The following is a 19,093-nucleotide window of genomic DNA, read 5'->3' as shown; positions in this document are numbered from 1 at the left end:
GCTGGAAGGCCGTGGGGACGATAGCCTTCCAGCCAATGCCAGTATGGACAGAGGTCAACTGACGGCAAGATGCCTTCTCACGGATGCCGGATGCGGTGATGCCGTCCCGGCCACCACCCCAAAACTTCGAGGCAACCAGGAAAGGAGTCCCTGGAACTAATCTGGAAAAGCCTGATGTATCTGAGTTGCCCATGAGCGAAGATGAAATTTATGCCACCACGTAGACTACGGACTCAAGACTGACACGGTGTCCCTCCGCAGACCGCGCCTGTGCACGCAGACCCCGGCAACGGCAGTGCGGTGGACAAGGGCAGATGGAGCCCCCGGTGCTCTCCGAGGACGGGCGGGCCGAGGCCAGGGCGAGCGAGGACCCTCGAGCACAGCACCATGGGCCGAGGGGGAGCTGCAGTCAGGTAAAGGGAACCAGAGCTCTGGGAGGGACAGGAGACAGCGCGCGAAGCTCCGGGCAAAGGGCTGCAGAGGCCGATCTGCAAACCTGAAGCCGCTTCGCATCCAGGGCATGGGGAGGCCTGAGGCTTTGAAGAGGAGGGACACGAGCACGTTTGCATTTAGAAGCAGCATTCTCGGTGCATGTAAAGAAAGGCCTGGCCTTGGCTAACCCTGGCATTCGCGCTTCTGGAGGCCGTCTTTTCTTCTCTATCCTGTATTCTCTGTACTACGAACCTCACACGGATTCTAACCACCACCCCCAACCTGCACTGTAGCCTTCATACAGTGACGATCAGCTACGAGTCCAGGATAGGGGTCTGGGAAGTCCAAGTTAGGGTTTAGTATCCAAATTGGTGGAGTTTCCAGAACCTGAGTCTTGGTCAGAGAAGCCCGAATGACCTGGTCTGATATTGAGTCCGTAGAATGTCTCCTACGCACACATGTACACACATCCTATTCCTTATTCGGTGTTACTGGGTGAACTTTAAAAGAAATTGAGGAACGTCTATATTTTTATTTACAGTTTACTTAAAAGCGGGTTGCACGCTCTGTGCTGCCCGTCCTCTGGTGGAGGTGGGCAGGGAGCGCCCTGGCAGCCCGGATGGGGGAGGGGGGAAGCTCTCCCTATCGTCGGCTTCCTCAGTCCTCTCGCTGATTCTGTAAGCCATTGGCTACTTTGTAACGAATCCCCTTCTGTGGCCAGAGTGGATTTTGTTTTCTGTGCACTGACCACAACAGGTCAAATACACAGTGGTTAAGATCACAGATGCTGCAGGCCGCCTGCTGATGGCTTGGCCCCGAGGTGCTCCGGCCTCCTCACCTGTACAATGAGGAGGGTGAGGATGAAGTAAGACAAAGTGCTTACAAGGGCGCCTGACACACGGTAACTGCTCAAATGTTTTTAGGAATGTGAAGTACATAGTTTAACACTATACCAACCAAATTAAAAATTTAAGAACTTCTTAAACTAGTATAAAATCCTTTCGGCTAAAAGCAAAAGAAACCGCTATCACAAAGTAACTTTGCACTTGGCTGTTTCACACTCAGAATGGCTTTCTGTAAGGAGGGGAGATGCATATGCATTTACACCCACCGCCTCCCCTCCAAATTAAGTGCAGTAGCTCTGCTTCTTACCTGTGTTTCAAATTGGGCTTACTCGTGAGGTTTGTTTTTTTGTGTGTATGAAGGAAGGATTTCTCTTGTTAGAAGGGAAAAAGAGCAGGAAGAGCACTAGCTTTGGAACAAGGGGATATGATGCTGAGCGGGCTGAGAACTTTCCACTTTGGGATATTTAAGACTAATGGGAAAAGCCTGTTGTCTGCTAGAGAACATTCTTTTTGACTCCACTGCAGAGATGTGCCATGAACCCCCCCCCCACACACACACACACCAGTTTTCTGAAAGGAGCCCTACTCTGAAGCTCATCTTCACCTGTGACTGTGACAGCATCTCTACATTGCAGTTGCGTTGTAAGGAAACCAAGGGACGTAGTATGTTCTTCTGGGGGACGCAGGGAGCACGAAAGGAGATGCCAGGTTCACCGGTCAGTATGTGCTTAGGACTCATTAGCATCCTACCCTCTCCCCTTGAAAACAAAGCAGAAAGTTGCATTTATTCACATGTGTGGGACTAAGAGTGGTGACAGTGTTTTCCACACATTTGCACCCATGGCAAGAGGATGGCAACCCATCCCAAGACTGATGAAGCCAGTCACTGTAAGACAGTCCCAAGTATGAATTCTCTGCCTGCATTCTATGTTCTCTAGGTTCCACGAGGGCCAACGAGGCTCCAGAAAACTTGTCCTGCCCACCCTCCATCACTGGACAGTCCCATTGCTCCTGAGAATCCCTCTCAGACTCCGCGGTGTCCCTCCCTCCCTCCCTCCCTGCTGGCAAAAGCTAAGCACGAGCCCTCACACTCTAAGGTGTGGAAACTCTCCGCTCTTAGCGTGCCAGAATTCCGGGATGAAGTTGTTCAACCCACTGAAAGGAGTCTTTCATAATGGGAAGAGCTAACATTTATTCAGTGGACAGACATATGGAACACGTGATCAGTCACCGTAAAGCAGCACGACGTCAGCCTGCTCATGTTATTCCCAGATGTCCTTGAATAAGTGACAATTTACACAATGTTGCATTAAATGCCTATTAAGAAGATAATCACAGCTGGTGACATGTTAAAAAAAGCAAACCCAGAATGCGAGGACTGATGGCAGCAGAGCCTGTGGGAACAGGTGCCAAGCTGCAGCGAGCGCTGGCTGGGCAGCTCCCCGGCGATGCTCGTGGCAGCAAGGACCACGCTCAGCAGGCCGCCCGATGGCCAGTTCTACCAGGCTCCAGAAATTCATTTTCCAACTCCCAGACTGACTTTTCTATTCCTAAATGAAGAATGAGCCCAACAAATGATGAAATACGGACTGTGAGCCCAAATATTTGGAGGCATGGATGCGGCAAACCCTCACTTCATCAACTGCACAGAGAAACCTCTAGAAGACGGGCAAAGATGAAGAAAGTTTTCCTTGAGCAGAACATAAACACGTACAAATCCCGGAACAGCACTGGTGTCCACAAATACTGCTGCCGCAAAGACACGCAGTCTTCAAAAGCGTGGTGAGGAAGAGGACGGCAGAGCCGGGCTACTTCTTCATCTCCAAAATGGCGCTTCCTGGCCCGCGGTGCTTGGCGCTGCAGATGCCGCAGAACTGCGCAGGAGAGTTCTGCAAAGGTCATTCACAGACACAGATTTTTAAAAAGAGAGCGCTTTCTACTCTCCTGTTCAGAAATACTTTATGGGAGCAGCGGTGGGGGCAGGGAGCTATGAACCACCACTCCTCCTCCCGGAGGTTTTGCTGGGTCACACAGGATTCTGTCTACACCAGCTGTTACTGTGATGCAGAGGATACCCCAAAGCAAAACACGTGTCCTGGGGGGACACGGGAACAGGACCCTAAAAACAGCAGTGTCCTGCTGCAGAACTCAGGTTGAGAAAGTTCTACAAACTGGTTCTCACTGTATGTCATGTCAGCATAGCTTGACAGTCATCGGTTTTACCTAAACGAATTCCCTTGGTGAGTAGGCTTTTATGATGTTCAGCACAGTAACCCCCCTATATCCTTGGGGAGTAAGTTCCAAGGCCCCCCAGTGGCTGCCTGAAACCCCAGACAGTACCAAGCCCTAAATATGCTCGGCTTTCTCTATGCAGACCTACGTACGAGAAATGAGGCCCAGGAAGAGATTACTGGACAGTTGTGACCCCCCCCCCCCATACTGTGACAGAGGTTCTGCGGCTGTGGTTTGTCTGGCTCCTGCCGGACCCCCTCTTGTGGTGAGAGAGGAGAGGCATGCGTGCTGAGAGGGAGGGAGGGAGGGAGGGAGGGAAGGAGGGAGGCAGGTGAGCTCAGTGCGGCCACTCCAGACGACCTGGCCGTTGGTCAGGAAGAGGATCATGTGTTTGCAGAGCACGACTGTCACGGTAATGGACACCACGGATGGGGGGGGGCTACTGGACAGGAAATGACGCATTTGAAAAATACTTTCATTTCCCTCATGTGCTAGACAACGAATCCTGAGAAGCCACAGGACGATGGGGACACTTCTGAGTGCGTCCTCCTGACTGCAGCGAGCTCTGTGGCGTCGGGCTGCCAGGCGGCCAACTCACTGTGCTGGGCCCGGGCAGGCACTCCTTGTGGAACATGTGGCGGCAGTGGAAGACCAGCACGCTGAAGGGCTTGGCGGCATCTGCGGGGGGGGGGGGGGGGGGGGCGGCAGAGACACGAGCACTGAGGGCAACAAGCAGATCGGGAACTGGAACCTATCCTGCCTGAAGTCCCGCTGCAGTTTAATTTTCCCACAATACGCTGCCTCAGGAGGATTACGTGGTCACTGGTACCCCCCAACCCCCATCTCAAGGGGGGTGTGATCGGATGCAAAGTGGGGACTACAGTGGGGATGCTGAGTCACAGATCCCGTGCCTGGCCTCCCCGTCAGTGACGAGTACCACCAAGGGACCACCTCACCGCAAATGCAAGCACAGGTAGTGTAAAAATTAGATCAGTCTGTGCACGCCCTCCTCCCTTCCCTAGACCCTCAGACACCAGAAAACCACCCTATGCTCAAGCCCACTTTGTGGCTTTAGGAAAATGCTCCAGCTGGCTTCCAGCCTTGGCCGCGCCGTTCAGCGGCGTCCAGGCACAGCCATTCACCCCTGCGTCTGCACTGCTGGTCAGACACGACCGGAAACCAGGACGGAAGCTCCCCACTGCGGCTGTCAACATGAACACTTACATCCAAGCCTAGTTCCTGCAGGAAAGACCCCGACTGGAACGACTTCTGTCCCGGTCCTGCTCTATAATCCCGTAAAGCTAAGTACATCGTACATCAGCTAGCTCTTTCAGTACCCCTCTATGCTGAATTTACATTAAAAACACTCTTTGCATCCCAGTAACTATGCTTTGCTTTCTACTTTCAAATTATGGAATTTCCTCTTCTGTCCTGTCCTTACATAAGGTGCTTTGATTACACAGGATGATATATAGATCTACCAACTACAAATAAACACATGCTAATATTCGAATTAGATGGCAAGTAGTAGGTTTCTGGTGAAATGTGGGAAAATTAGGTGCCTTGAACCATATAGCAGAGCAAGTTTGAAGAAAAGGGGAAGCTACACACGATTCTTCTATCTTGGAATTTAAGCATTGTCAATGGTAGATTTTCCACTCTGTTTTACCCTAAAGCCATGGTATCTCACACAATGGCCCCTGAAGTAGCATCCACACCACGTGGGAACGTGTTAGAACTGCAAATTCTGGGGTCCCGCACCTCTTGGGGTGGGACCAGCATCTGGGCTCTACCTCCCAGGTAATGCAGACTCCCTGCCGGGTGAGCACCTCAGCTTTCAAGAAGGGCAGTACCAGCGAGGACAGCTGTGGGCTGAAATTCTCCTCTAAAATGGGTTATTCCAAAAGCTATATAATAATTATTTAACATCAAAGTTTTAATTCTACTCCTCATGAACCCACATTTGGGGATGTCCCCCCTCCCAACCACCTCACCTGATGGAAGAATAGGGGAAAGGCACAATTCACAGATGTTCTCCTCTGCAAGGAAACACACACACTTGGGATCACACAGTATTTCTATTTGCTCTGTCTATTCTGAAAGCAAAGCATGTGATTCCAATAGGATTATTTCAATTTTACCCACCATCGACCAGAACGCCTTTCATTTGAGTTCGGTGCATTTTCTTCAGTAAGGACAAAGAGTCTGCCACGAGAATCTTCTTGCAGCCTTCACGAAGCAGAATCTAATACATACATTGTAAGAAAAAGCCATTTTTAAAAGACTGAAATAACGGGGCAAACCCTCTTACTGGGGATTCAGAACATGGGTGTGTTTGAAATCATCCAATGAGGCACTCACCCTTGCCTGTCCCTGGTACGCTCTTCCCTCCAAACCCACCTTTCCAGCCTCCATTCGGTCACCACTGCACGTATGTGGTGCTTGTGAAATTAAATACAAATTGCAGTCTGGCAAGGAAGGCTGTGGTAACCAACCCTAACATCATCTTACAGAGCTTCCTAATGCGGACTCTCTCTGGCAGTTGGGCCCCTAAGTGACCTGCTCGTTCCAACCTCCAGATCTTTGCCCAGGATGGAAAACCTGCTATCCCCAAATCCTCCATTTGATAAATCCCTCTCTCTACTACACTAATCTATCCTGGGTCCCTATCATGTACAAGGAACAGGGCACAGAGAAACTAAACAGATGTGATTTCTGTCCTAAATCCCCTCTGCTATAATCCCTCTTTCCTTCCAATCCAAACTGTTGAGCATAGTGCTAAGAATGTAAAGTGTCCCTGGTAACCGTCAAATCTGGTGACTCTTAAGCGGCTGACAACTGAAAAATGACCACTGATAACATTGTTACAAGATTCATTTTCTTCACCCTGGTACTGCACTTTCTGTTGCTTTATGCATTTTTCCTGTGATGCTGTCGGCTTAATTCTGAATTTTCTCCCTCCCTGCCTGGAGAATTCGGAGCAGCCGCAACACTGTAGCAGCTTCGGAAGTCAGGATGCAGAGGGCAGGCTGCTGTGCCCGGTTGGCACCCACTCTGTGTTCCAGAGCCAGGGCGGGATGCAGACAAAGACGGCCCACCTGCTTTCAGCGAGGACACAGCGCCGAGAGGCAACCCACCCTATGTTCCACTCCGTTCTGCTGGCCCCAGGGTGACTTCCAGCCTGTTCTGGGTTTTCTCAGGTGTTTTATTAGACACTGGGAGAGGCTGTGTGAGGTGTGCTTAAGCTAGATGCTTTTTTTTTTTTTTTAACGAGAACTAGTTGCTTTTCGAAGAGGGAGGTGCTCAAGGCCTGAAGGGCACAGAGGCTCTCTGTCGCACTGTGGCCCGCTCTTCTGGCCCGATGGCTCTTACTGCACGTGTCTCTGGGCACTCACTCGTAGTATTTTCTAGGAAAAACTTGAGTATTCAGAGACACACAGCCAGGAGAAGGGAAAACACACAAATACTGCTTAGTATGTGACTTTCTACTTCATCTGATCCAAGTCCAAGGCCCCCAAATCAGAAAAATACAAAAACGTTTTCATTTACATGATGCCAGACAGGTAGCTAAACCAAAAAAAAGTGACTACCCCCTGTGGGAAAGAGCCATTTCTTCCCTAAAACCTGTAGTGATCTGAAGGCAACCAGAAGCAGTGAGAGAAAGACGGTACATGAACACTGTACCATTATCCGGGTATTGCTTTCAGTCAGACAAGGCATTCGGTCAACTATGGATTATTCCCTGAAGCAACCATCAGTGACTAATGAAAAACGTGCTGTAGTTATCACTTTATCATCGATTTTACCCTTAAAAGTTCATACTTGGTACTTTCCACAAATGTCTTTTTTTCTTTTAAAGATTTATTTGAGAGCGAGCGCGCACGTGCATGCGTGCGCACGGGAGGTGGGGAGGGGCAGAGGAGAGAGAGAATCCCAAGCCGACTCCCGGCTGAGCACAGAGCCCAACGCAGGGCTCGATCTCACCACCTGGAGATCATGACCTGAGCCGAAACCAGGAGTCGGACGCTTAACCGACTGAACCACCCAGGCGCCCCCGACGGCCCTTATTAAAACACTGACGGCGGAGTCAAAATCAGTCCTCTTCAACCCTCTCTGACCTTCACATTCATGATTCCTGACAACTTCTGTCTTCTGAGGTCACCATACACAGCCTGCTCCCCCTGTGGATGCTCACCTTCCACGGTCTCCTTTCCAGCCTTGCAAACTTGCTGTTATTCACACACTTGGGGCACACGCACGCTCTCCTGCCATCCAGGTCTTTATGACCAGAATGGCATCGAATCACCGCCACTCACATTCTGAATACCATCCGCCATTACTTTCTGCTACGTTTCATTTTAAAATGTGAAATACCGTTGGGGCGCCTGGGTGGCTCAGTCGGTTAAGTGTCCAACTCTTGATTTTGGCTCAGGTCACGATCTCCGGGTTGTGGGATCGAGCCCTGCGTCAGGCTCTGCCCTCAGCACAGAGTCTGCTTGAAGTTCTCTCCCTCCCTCTGCCCCTCCCCCTGCTTGCATGCACTCTCTAAATAAAGCTTTAAAAACAAGTATGAAGTACTGCAAACACACAGCATACAACACTTCACTCTCTTCCACTTAGGTTGAACAGATCTGTTAAGATGTTACCATGTGCTTCGGATTTATTTCAGAACAAACAATCTTGTGCCTTTCCTCCTCCTCAGTAAACACAACTTCAACTTTGTTCAGTGGGTGTCCAACTAAAATAGGCAGCTGGCTCGAGTTCCTGCCACAGATCTGGGCAGTGAGAGAAACCTGGGAGGTTGGGAAGCCATCCTTTGCAAAACTATTGGACAGTCTTAAAAAATTAAGCATATACCTGCTCCATGACCCAGCAGTTTCACTCATAGGTACTTACCCAAGATGAAAAGCAGGTCCTCAAAAGAACTGTATGAAAATGTCCTTTGCAACTTTATCCTTAATAGCCCTAGACTGGAAACAGCCTAAATGTCCATCTACAGGAGAATATACCTCCAGGTCGCTGCCTCGTGGCCACAAACTAGAGGCTGTATCTCCAGGCCTCACATCCACATTCCCAGGCAGGAAGATGTGGGAAGCAAAGGGCTTTTTTTTTTTTTCCCCCGATGAGGCTTTGCTTTATTATTTGGGAAAGTGGTTATACTATTTTACATCCCCACATATTAAAATTTAGTATCTGATACCCTCCTTATTCTTCTTGGATAATCTTAGCCATTTGCTTTTTACATAAATTTAGAACCGTAAAAAGTTCTTTGGGGGTTTTGATTAGAATTTTATCAAACATATAGATGATGATTACTTTAGAATTCATGACATTTATGATATACACATTCAATAATTACATGGTCAGATTCAGTTTGCTAATGATTTATGTAGACTTTGCGTGTTACAGAAACAGGGCTTTAATTGTCTCATCCGATGCTGGAGAGGTTAGACCAGCATCCCGTGAGGAACTGAGGAGCTTCTCCATTCTGTTCTCTGGAAAAGTTGATGTAAAATAGGGGCTGCCTGGGTTTTTGTTTTGTCTGTTTTTTAGGCTTTATTCCTTATTTGTTCAGATGAGCAGGAAAGCAGTCTTCAAGATGTTGGTTTCTCTCTAATGAATGTTATTGCCCTTCCAGTCACTGACTCGACACGGCAGGGCTGGGACACCTCCCAGCATCCCCCTCCTCTTCCTTAAAGCTGATGGGACCTCAGGTGTTACTTCCGTCCATCGTGTCCTGAGGAAAGACTGCGTTTCTCACCCCCCTCTGCTGGGTAAAGATTGTTGTCCCTCCCTCCTCCCCGCCAGGTCCTGGTTGAAAGGTCAACTACAAAACATATTTGGGGATTGCCTGTTTTTTTAAAAGTCTGATGAAACTAACCTCTGAAGTTGACTGTGGAATAGTACTTTTATTGTGGCTTTATGTTTTGACTACTTATTTAATGACTATAGGTCTATCTGCTCTTGAGAAAATGTTGGTAATTTATATTTTCCTAGAAAACTGAGTTTTCAAATATACTGATATAAAATTGTAGCATTTACTTAGTTTTTAAGTCTTGTCTACACCTTTAGTTATGTTCTCCCATGTTTGTTTCTAAAATATATATGTCTTCTTTTTCTTGATCAACTTTGTTAGAGGTTTTCCTATTAGTCTTTTGATTCTCTCCTCCACAAGTCCTGTGGTTGAGGACGTGTGTATTCTAACCACTGTTAACCACTCTTATTTTCTTTTTGAGATTTTATTTATTTGAGAGGGTGAGTGAGCAAGTGAGCACACAAGTGGGGGCAGAGAGAGGAGAAGCAGACTCCGTGCTGAGCAGGGAGCCCAACTCAGGACTCGATCCCAGGACCCTGAGATCATGTCCTGAGCCAAAGGCAGACGTTTGACCGACTGAGCCACCCAAGCGCCCCTGTTAACCACTCTTGTATCTTCTATCTCTTAATTACTCTGCGCTGCATACTAAACAATGTCATCAGATCTTCCAGTTAATTCTCCCTTTCAGCCAATCTACTATTGGCCTTGCACTGAATATTGATAATTTAAATGAATACACACATAATTTCAAAGAGTTCTATTTGGTTACTTCCCAGATATTCCTATTTTCTATCATATTGTTCTACTTTTTATTACGGGGTCTATTTTGTCTTTCATGTCTTTGTTTTAAATGGACTTAATAACACGTTTGAGACTGATCTTGTTTTCCAGTTCTTGGAAATACTAAGATTGTCATATCATTTTTCATTCTTCCGTGTAATCTATATCTCAAATTAGAATCTATATCTCCTATTAGAATTTCACCAAGGTAAGTAAACCAGTGGTCTCTTCTTTCCTCAACTTCATAATGGCATCAAGCTTTCATCTCAAAAAGTACTTGTGGGCGTTGCGGGCAAGTACAATATTATCTTTCAGAGATTCATTTCTCTTATGGGACTTCTTATTTTTTTCTTCCCACCAACTCTTGTTTTCTTATCATTACACTGTTTTCTCCATAGTGCAAAGCTTTTCAGCATTACCTTTATCCTTTTATCCTCATCATTTTCAAGTCAGCCAGTTGTAGGGTCTATAATCAATTTGTTATAAGCATACCTTGTTGTATTGTAAATTTAAGAATGTAATTATAAGATAGCTGTTGAAAACCAACATGAGACCCTAGATTCTCCCTCTTTTTCCTTATTTCTCTGTAGTTCATCATCGATGATAATCCCAATGAAAAGCAAAAAGCACCAAACTCACTGATATTTTATAAAGCAATAAAAAACTGTACATCAGTGAAGTTATTATGTTCATTAGAAACAGCTGCTGTGAGAAAAATGCCATAAAAAATTGCAGAGTTTCTGAAATTTTTATTTTAAATATTTTTTTTTTTTTTTTTTAAGATTTTATTTATTTATGAGAGAGAGCACATGAGAGGGGGGAGGGTCAGAGGGAGAAGCAGACTCCCTGCCGAGCAGGGAGCCCGATGCGGGACTCGATCCAGGGACTCCGGGATCATGACCTGAGCCGAAGGCAGTCGCTTAACCAACTGAGCCACCCAGGCGCCCCTCTGAAATTTTTATTTTAAAAGATTCTTTGAATGTTGAACTTTTTGCTGACATTGCCTTGTTCATACTGCAGTGCTTATCATTAGAACTATAAACGGCAGATAGTTACCTGGGTTTATAAGCCCCAGTATGATACAAGAGCTAACCTGGGAAACCACTTTACCTAATTTCTAATCTATCATATAGGCTATGATGCTATGGGATCTGAATTCTAATTGAAAAGCTTTGCTTTTTGTTGGGATTATCATCGAAGATGATGAACTGCAGAGAAATAAGGAACGGCTCTAAGGTCTCCTGTTGGAGCTCAAAAGCAGTATTACAAATACAACCACATCTGAATTTATGACAGCACAAAGTACACAGGTGCCAGACTGACTGAAGAAGCTACAGTGGTTGCCACAGGCCACCTAGGTCACCTGAAGGCTGTGACAAGGCCAAACGGAAACAATCTGAAAGGAAAAAAAAAAACCATTTTAAAAGTTTATTTCAGGGATCTATAAATTTAAAAAGTACCTCTTAGAAGAAATTAAGAGCTTATGTACTGTGAACGAGAAGAAACCCATCTGAGTCAAAAAAAAGTAGGTAAGAAAGAAGTCACTATTTCCTCTTAATTCATCTGTCTCTGGATTTCAAAGTAGAGAGAAGAGGAACAATACAGAAATATGGCGCGACCTAAAGGCCTGTTTCTGAAAGGACTCCATTAAGAACTTGAGACACAGAAGATACTTTAGAGATCACCTAATCTTGAGGTTCCTGAATGTCAAATGTCAGTGCATAGACTGGTGCTGGGCTGAGTGTAAGAAATCTCAAGGTGATTTAAGGACATAGTCCCCCAGTCCTGTCCGCTCCCCCTCCCCCCCACCGCCCAAAGATTCTAATCTAGCAGATCTGGGGTGGTACCTGAAACAAAGTAATTTTTTAAAAAATTTAGATAATTCTGGTGTGGAGTCAGGCTTGACAAACACCGACTTAATCTAATGGGAAAATTGCGACCCAGAAAGATTGGGTGCCCTCCCAAAGGTCAGCCAGCTTGCTGATGGGAAAGCCAGGTCTGGAGTCCAGCTCTGCAAACATCGTGTCCACTGCTCTTCAGAGACAACAGGCTGCCTGTTCGAGCCTGTGTAGTCCTCTGCTGGCGTACCCTGCTGGGACAAGGAATGCCTCTCCAGAGACCACGGAACAACTGGCGGTCTACACAAGACATAGGCAGAGGATCTGGCCTCAAACCCAGTTCATCACTTTCCCAGACAGGCCAATCCTTTAACCCCCTGAGACAGTCTTCCCATGTGTGAGACTTCCTAACGACCACCATGGAGATGAAATGCCTGTCTCCGAAGGCCAGAAGAACAAAGATGCTGGAATTCTTAAGGGGAAAAAGTACGAAACCAGAAAGGGATATAAATGCTAAATTTATAAGTAAAAATATTTTAAAAATATAAAGTATAAAAATAAATTTAAAGCATAAAAATAATTTGGAAACTGTTGTCAGTTTAATGTAAATACTGAAATGTCATTTATACCATGCTATTTGGCAAATAATTTTTTTCAAAACAACAAATGCTAGCTGTCCTTGAAATCAGGCCTAGAAACTAAAATGTTTCTATCATACTTTATGAAGTATGATAAGGGCTACTTTTATCTTACTGACTTCATGAAGCTTTTAAAATTTGTTGAGTAATTATACTAACAGTGTAACAAGGTATAAAAATATATGAAAATAAATTCAGAAACTTCAACATTGAAATCCCAGTTGAGGACCTATTTTCCTTCACTTTAATGATGTCACAGACCTCTAACACGACTCATGTTAAAATTCAGTTGAAGAAAGTTTTTGCATTTTAGGAAACCTAAAACTTTAAAACCAGAAGAGAGACTGATTTAAAGTTTTTTCCCACAGCTTTTCCTGCCTTCTGTTTCCAATTGGCTTTTAGCTAGTAGAAAGCTCCCAAAGCCATTTTCAGTGCCCCAAGTATGTTTTCCAGTGCTGCATGCTTTATCGTAAATCTGCCCGAAAGAGAGATTCCCAATGCATATTAGCAAAAGGTCCCAAGAAGCCCTTTCCCTGACATCTGACCATGGATCCTTAGGTTTGCTGAATGGTTCCTAACAGCCCCCTGGGTTCCTTCCCTGCTGCCCTGCCCAACAGAGGAGGTTCCAGGTTCTCACGAATTCATGAACCTGGAAAATTTCCCCCCAGTTTTGGGGATTAACAGGGTTGGCCATTTTTTATCCTGTGAGAACATGTGAAAATCAACTATACTTTCATGGAACAAACAAAAGAGACCAGACAGAGTAAAAAATACGTATGTGAAACCTTTTGGAAACTTCAAGACGCTCTATATTTTTTATAGTGATCTCTGACAGGTGGCCCACAGAAAGAAAATAAATGGTCATTAATGCAACAGTAGCCTTTTCCACAGAAAAAACTTCTAAACTGTCTCTTCATATATAAGAAGGAAGTACCCCTGGGAACTGTTTGAACTACCTGCCCAAGGTGAGCGGTTTCTCTCTGCACCTTCCAACAAGCCCTCTGAGCTGCAGCGGGGACCATGGGGGCGGTTCCCACAGGTTTTGCCGCCTTCCCCGCCGGTCCCTCCCCCCCGTCCCGGACGCCACTCCCCGGTCAGGGTTAATGGATCCACTGGCTGAGTAACCCCCAGCCTCCTCAATGCATCACCAACTGCACACTTCCACATCTTAAGGTAAAGCTCTCAACATTTAAAAATATAATGAAGTGGATAAAATATTGATTTAGCAGCTGTTTTTGTGGATGATTTTTTAGTTGGAATACATCTAATAATTTATTTTTATTCCCGGTTGACTCACAACTATGCAAATTTATTCATAAAAATGAATGAACAGTGAGACCCAGTGATGCCCATGAGCCTGGTTCTCTGGATTGAGAGCCTAGTAAGAGGGATTTATTAGGTGTTTCTGTAGGCACTGTAGAGGCTGGAAAAAAAGTAAAAATTTTCAGCCTGGAGGCCAAGCTTCATGCACTTCTAAGCGGGAGGACAGAGGAATGAGCATTTTGTCACCTTCCCTGTGGCAGCGACACCACACCTAAATGACTTCTCAACACATTTGGATTTGAAACTTCGAGCAGGTCCTGGCATACACAGTGGTAGACAGAGCCAGTGACAGGTCATCATCAAGCTCACTCACACCCAGAGCTTTAGGAGGTCGGACACTGAAACCACTTCTCCCAAAGTCCAATTCCCACCTCGGAAACAGTGCACTATTCCCACATCGCAAGCTCCCCCTGCCCCTCTGCTTGCTTATTCACCCATTCCCCTACTACCCTCTCCTCCCTGCCCTGCTCTTTCTCTCTCCCATCACCCCTTTCCCAGGGTTGTCTGCAGACCTCCCAATTCCTCTGTTAATAAATACCTGCATATCGTGAAGCTTTCTGCAGAACAGACCCTCTACCTCTGCTTTAACCAAACACCTATTTCTCCCCCAGGACCCCGACTCCCCATGAGCCCCCCTGAGGAAGGCTCTTGTCTTCCTCCACCCTGCCCGCAGGAAAACCTCTTCTCCTTCAGGCTGTACTACCCAGTAATCCAGCCCCAGTGCACGGGAGCTGAGCCTCCCAGTTCATGGAGAGTGCTGGAACCCGGCTACAGCCCTCCCACTCCCGTCCCTCAATGCCCACAAGGATGACGTGCTGCCCTCACAGTTCCTCGACAAATTCCACTCCAGTGACCCTTACCTTCCTGAACAAGCTCACCAGAACTCCGTCAGAAATGTTAATGTACCAACGTCTCACTCCCAGAGCACGTTCTTGTTCCTCAGCTCCGTCATTCCTTACACCTCTCACTTCTCTTCTTGAGGCCCTCAATCTTCCCCAACTTCTATTCCTTTTACCCTGCCTCTTATCTGAGTCCCCCACCCCGAGGGCAGCACCCCACCCTACCACACTGCACCCTCACAGTGGCCAGGGGCCCCACAAATCCTCATCACGATGCTCCTCTCCTTACTTAACCTGGTAACCACTTCTCTCCCTACGACGTTATCTTCTGGCTCTCCCTGCAAAATCTTTATGTTTCCAGAACAGCAATTTCCTCTGTTATTATAATAAAAACTCATTTTCAAATGAAGTTGAGAAAGAACAGTCCAAATAGTTAAAGAAATGTGCCTTAAACAGTTTCAAGTTCTATGGAAGCTACCAGCATCCTGAAAAACAGTAATTGTTAGAGTCCTTTTAAGGAAAAGATTAGGATGCTTTGTAATTAGCATATTAACTATTTATATGAAAATAATGGGTTCCATTGCTTTTATTACAAATTCTGAATTACTACAGATAACAAAGTTGTACTAGTCTAGAAAACAGACAAAAAGTTAAATAAAATCATGTATTTCAACATGTTTTAGGCAATGGATTACTGAATAGCTTCAAGGAAATAACTGAATTATTTGCAAAACTTTTTTTAATTCCCCCCCACCCCCCAATGGACACAATACTTAGGCTACTTAAAACTGGCTTGAGGGGTCTCACAGCCACTGTAACTACCCCTCACCCTTCCCAATGCCATGCTGTAAATGTAAATGTATAAATGTAAAATGTAAAAGTCCCTGCTCATCAAGGAGAGAAAACTTGGGAGTTTTAGTTAAAAAACTGGATGGCTTCCTTAAAGGATGAGATTTCTAGTTTCTCTACTTGATGAGCTTCCCAAATATCTGGGCCTAAATAAAATGTAACAATCCAACTGAATTCTTTATCTAAAATAACCCCAGAAATGTTTATCCGCAAGTCAACTCAACTCACTCCCCATGCGGATTTGTCCAAGAAAGGATACTTACTTGCAAATTGTAGTCTTGCAGAATTTTAACCAAGGAATCTCTCAAATTGGGGATCTCCATCCCTTCCTTAATACGGTGAATCAGGAGAATTGGGTCCACATGCGTGCCGATGTTGTTTAATAAGCCAGTAATAAATGCTGCAAGACACCACATGAAACAATTAGCACATCAGCAATGCAGTTTTAGGTCAAAAGGAACTCAAAACATTATTTCCTTTAAAGTAAGTGTTAAAACCATTTGCATTTCCGAATTCTCAAAAACTAACTTTCCTTTTATTTCATGATGTAAAGGAGAAGCTCCGTGAGTGAAAAAGAGCCGGAGGACAGGCGATGATTCAGAACACAGCCCGCAATGGGCAAAGGGGTGCAACTGACATTTATTGAGCATTTACACTACAGCTCAGCTGTCACACACTTTTCTCCAATATTCTGCAAGGTAGGAATGTTATTTGTCCCCATTTTACAGGCAAGGGAAATAGGCTGGTTAACTAATTCATTCCGGGCCACAGAGCTAGCAAGTTAAAAGCCCAAGTTCGCTGGCAGGGCAGACCGCAGGTCCCGGTCATGACGTGTTCCATTGCTCCCACCCTGCGTCCTTGGAGGTCTGTAAATTACAATTTTATCATGCTAAGCTAGATTCTCAAAGGTGCATGTGCACGTGACGATCTACACCTGAATTTGACTTGAGTAACATTATCCTCTTGTAGCTCTTCTGAAAAGACAGTCAGTCGTAAGAGCAATTTCTAAAACTTGAAAATCCTGAAACAGATAAGCCTTCTTCCTAAAAAAATGAAGGGAGGTGGGGGGCAGACTTTCAACCACTAACTGCCGGTTTCTGAATCATTTCTAGATCTTCAAACAAGGGCTCAGGTGACCCTGTATTTCTTTCCAAAATGGCAGACGTGATGGAGGCGGCCACGGGGAGGCAGCACATACAGTCCTGGTGCCGCACGGAGGAAGCAGGCCGGGACGGAGACTAGGTACCACCACAGCAAACATCCAAAGATGGCCAATGGCCAGTGACAGTCCTAGGTTTCCATAAAAAGAGACTGGTAAGGGCTTTACATTTTCACAATAAATGCCCCTGTATCCAAACTGAAAAAAAAACAAAACTAAGGTCACATTTATTCAGTTGGGGTAGAGCATGTAGGAATGCGCTTCATGGGGACAGGGTGAATGAGTATCATCAGCTTAACGACCCGTTCGTTTGCACATTCAGGCTTCTCTGCACAGGAGGAGGACTGGAAATCATTAGAATGTACCTAGCCTGTTTTGGTTATAGATACTTCACCATAGTTTTCACCCAATGCGTCTTGAGATAATTCTTACTCTAGACTTAACTAGAAGTATTGAAAGAAACAGATCTGATCGCAGATGGCTTTTCTGCTTACGTGGTTTGTCGATGGAATATAAAATCAGATCTTCCCAGAGTTCTCCATCGTCTTGCTCCTTGGCAAATTCAATTGCTTTATCAACATCATGTAATTCCTCCATGATCATCTTCAGGGCACTTCGGCTATTACCCATTCGGCCTAGCAAAGATGTGAGAAATACTTCATTCAGGATTTAGGATGTTTTAATAAATCATTTTTAAAGAAACAGCATAGCTCTTGTTTACATCTCTCTTGTCTTAAAAACTAAGGCAAAAGCATATTTTCTTATGGGGCATCAGCATTTACCGTTTATAACAGTGAAATAATGATCTCCTATTTACTGGGTGTGTTCTTTGTGCTGAATACTCATTTAAGTGCTTCACATAAATTACATCATTTAACCATCACTATAATCCTATGAGGTATGCTCTACTATTATTTCTACTTTATGGAAGAGGATGCAGAAACATTAGTGACTTGCCAATATCATACAGCTGTAATCTGAACCCAGGTCCATCAGATTCTTACTTCCCTCTGACAGACCTGTATTTCCTTTGGACACCTTCATACCCAGACATAGTTAAGACTTATAAAGGCTTTGGAGCCATTCTGTGTCTTTAAGTAGTTTTGGATTTGCTCTTTTGATACACTTTGTGCCAAACACACACTCAACTATCAGAGGGCTACCCTTTTCCTTCTCTTCCAAGATCAGGGGAAAGCCTTCCGATGACCCTCATTAAGTGAAAGTATTTACCAACTGTGCTTCTATTTGGCCAATTATCTTTACACACTTGGCTCGTTGCTCTATTGGCATTTTAATGGCTTTAACAGTTTCCCTGAGCTTTTAATACAGGACATGTAGAAAGCTTTACTCAGAGGAGGAACAGCAACTGGATCCTCCTCATTCTGAGCAGCCATTATCAAGTGACAATAGCGGGCCTGTGAATAAAATGATATCCAATTTGTTATACCTTCTATAGCATTTTGTTTTCCCAACAAATATTATTCCCATTGTTTAGGTCTTAAAAATGGTTAATTTTTAAAATGTGTATAGGATTTTTAAATTTTTATAACTTCAAAAAAGGAGATTATGTCTCCCTTTGTAAGTTCTCTACTTGTCTACTGAGACAATAGGACATTATGACGAAAATGAACTCTACTGGAGTATTTTCTGGGAAGAGATGCTGGAGAAACACCCCATGTTCGAACTCCGTGTTTCTGCAACAAATCCCTGCACAGAGCTTCCTTAGGAAACCTCTACGCTTCTATACTGCTTTCGTGCAAGTGGTTCATTTTGGAGGAAGGTGAAAGATAGTAAGCGGGACTTACATGGAGGCAGCACCAGAGGCCCAGGGACCACGGAGAGCTAAACGATACCAAAGGCTTCCTTCTACACTCAAAACGTCCATACTCAATTGCATTTTCTCCAGTTATTTAAGGTGCGATCACTGATAATGAACAGTATTTTCTACGAGGATGATGGTAAAATAAGCTGATAATTTTTTTTAAAAAAATGAACAAACTCGTCAACCCCTCTACAAACTCATTTGTGAGGTGTGAGCCAATACAGGCTTGTTTATTATGCAATTATTCAGATGTTATTTCAGCAGCATTTATTAAATAACGCTTCTTTCTCTACTGAGCTGTGAAGTCCCCTTTTCTATGCATTAAATTCTTAAAGAGAACAGGCTCTATGCTTTGTGTGACTCTGGTCCATCTAAAACCTATGTCCATTCTTAGACAGTGTACACGACGACGTTACCACAGTGTTTCTCAGCTTATAGGGACCAAAAGTAAAGCTACTTACTCAGAAGATAAACCGTCTCTTCTACAAAGTTTCTCTGTTGACAGATCTCAAGAGCCTTTA

General features: G+C 45.1%; 1 protein-coding gene across 2 annotated transcripts in view; it reads right to left on the bottom strand.

Annotated features, from left to right (window-relative positions):
* Positions 1-2,449: 2,449 nt before the first annotated feature.
* VPS41 (VPS41 subunit of HOPS complex) overlaps positions 2,450-19,093 on the bottom strand; it is a 181,563-nt gene continuing 164,919 nt past the window's right edge. Inside the window, exons 23-29 of one of the 2 annotated variants that reach the window (XM_021703650.2) lie at positions 19,034-19,088; positions 17,245-17,385; positions 15,855-15,991; positions 5,655-5,754; positions 5,504-5,548; positions 4,108-4,187; positions 2,450-3,166 (exon numbers count right to left, since the gene is read on the bottom strand). In XM_021703650.2, the coding sequence (XP_021559325.1) occupies positions 3,086-3,166; positions 4,108-4,187; positions 5,504-5,548; positions 5,655-5,754; positions 15,855-15,991; positions 17,245-17,385; positions 19,034-19,088 (639 nt within the window). In that variant the 3' untranslated portion in view covers positions 2,450-3,085. Of the gene's footprint in view, positions 4,188-5,503; positions 5,549-5,654; positions 5,755-15,854; positions 15,992-17,244; positions 17,386-19,033; positions 19,089-19,093 lie in introns of both variants that reach the window. The other variant, XM_044919922.1, reaches the window with a different exon arrangement.

The sequence above is a fragment of the Neomonachus schauinslandi genome, chromosome 12 (assembly GCF_002201575.2).
Source record: "Neomonachus schauinslandi chromosome 12, ASM220157v2, whole genome shotgun sequence".
Classification (NCBI taxonomy): Eukaryota; Metazoa; Chordata; class Mammalia; order Carnivora; family Phocidae; genus Neomonachus; species Neomonachus schauinslandi.
Note: the sequence above shows the minus strand (reverse complement) of the source record. Positions and strands in the feature narration are given on the sequence as shown.